A 1,778-nucleotide genomic window follows, 5' to 3' on the forward strand; every position below is an offset into this window, starting at 1 on the left:
AATTGGAGTAAAATCCGATTGAAGATTGATGATTGATGATTCTCATTTAATATTCATTTTAAATGCTCAATGAAATCTGTTCTTGTTACGCACCTAAACTAGCTAGTAGCATACTAACAATGGAATTCTAACTTTCCATAACGATCGGAAGGATCGTTATAGGTCGTCTACAGGAAGCTTATGACCTTGTCACTGAGATGTCAGCAAAAATTCTCAGCCTAAATATAGTGGGTTATAACTCTCTTATATTGAGTAAACAGGGAATGATCCAACAGGCGTTAGAAATTTTTGGCGATATGTCAAGCTAAAGATTTAAACCAGGCATTTTTACATTCAATGCTTTGATTTTAGGCTTTTGCAAGGTTGACAAGATGGATGAAGAGTTGGGGACGTACCGAGATATGTTCCTGGAAGGAGTTAGTGCCAATACAGTTACATACAACACGTTGATTCATGCTTTCTTGAAGAAAGGTAAAACCCAAGAGGCACTTAAGCTTGTAAATGACATGTTATTCAGAGGATGTCCCCTTGATGAAATCACATACAATGGCCTCATAAAAGCACTTTGCAACGATGGAGCGGTTGAGAGAGCATTAGGACTTCTTGAAGAAATAATGAGAAAAGGAACAAAACCTAATCATGTGACGTGCAACATCTTGATCAACGACTTTTGTAGAATAAGTAAGGTTCAAAATGCCCTTGAGTATCTGAGAGACCTGGTACATCGTGGATTGACACCTGATATAGTCACGTACAACAGTCTAATAAATGGCCTCTGTAACACTAGTCGAATTCAAGAAGCTCAGAACCTCTTTGAAAAATTAGAACTTGAAAGAATTTGTCTTGATACTATCACTTATAACACCTTGATTTCTTCCTATTGTAAAATGCGCATGCTTGATGATGCTTATACCCTGTTTGCTAGAGGCATAGCTGTTGGTTTCGTTCCCAATAATGTCACATGGTACATACTGGTCAGAAATTTTGTTTGAAAGAGTTATGTTTCAGTAACTACTTTGACCTACATTAGTCAATATGAGCAAGAATCAAAACTTTGCTTGGCACACTTGTTGGAGCCTCTTTTGATTATAATGTATTGTTTCTTTCGATTATATGTGTATTGTTTCTTTTCTTTTTATTGTTCTTTTGTTGACTGTTAGAAAGGACAAACGACATATTTCAGAAATTGTCTTGTGATCAAGCGTCTTTATGATATCGAATAGACGACCATGACATTTTATGTTATATGCTCGCCTCTTCTTTTCTCTTTCTTTTTCTTTGTGGGCAGCGAATGGGTTGTTTTTCGTGGATCAGCTAATAAATGATGCTTGTGATTCGTACAGTATTAGAATAATTCATTGTGATTTTGTTATCGCTAATATTGTCTTGCTGATATGAAGCAACCCAAGGATAATCATTGGGGTAAACTAGAGCAATTGTTTCTGCCTTGATTATTGGTGTTACTAAAGAATGCAGAACTTCTCCTCGTGCTGAAAAAAACAGTCACCGTAATATCCTAGTCTACTTCTATCGTACCGTCTGCATGGATGGCTGTATTTGTGCACAAAGTTTGGCTTCTATACTATTTTATTTTTATTGTGTTGTACACTGCCAAAAATGACACATATTTCAGTTGGGATTTCAACGGTCTAAAAATAATATAACAAGAACAGTGATGAATCACATTTTTAGGCTAAAACAGTAATAAGAGGGAGAGAAATAGGAAGCGATTTTACCTGATTTTGTGCAACGAAATGTGTCCGAGAGTACGAATTGAT

At 36.1% G+C, this 1,778-nt stretch overlaps 1 protein-coding gene across 1 annotated transcript; it reads left to right on the forward strand.

Annotated features, from left to right (window-relative positions):
• Positions 1–323: 323 nt before the first annotated feature.
• Positions 324–992, forward strand: LOC132637190 (pentatricopeptide repeat-containing protein At5g64320, mitochondrial-like). The gene has a single exon (XM_060354320.1). The coding sequence runs from the start codon at positions 372–374 to the stop codon at positions 990–992; it is 621 nt and encodes a 206-aa protein (XP_060210303.1). The 5' UTR covers positions 324–371.
• Positions 993–1,778: the final 786 nt, after the last annotated feature.

Source organism: Lycium barbarum, chromosome 4, assembly GCF_019175385.1.
Source record: "Lycium barbarum isolate Lr01 chromosome 4, ASM1917538v2, whole genome shotgun sequence".
NCBI classification, from domain to species: Eukaryota; Viridiplantae; Streptophyta; class Magnoliopsida; order Solanales; family Solanaceae; genus Lycium; species Lycium barbarum.

Coding starts and splice junctions, on each gene's coding strand:
- LOC132637190 (XM_060354320.1), top strand. CDS start 372: ATGGATGAAGAGTTGGGGACGTACCGAGATATGTTCCTGGAAGGAGTT.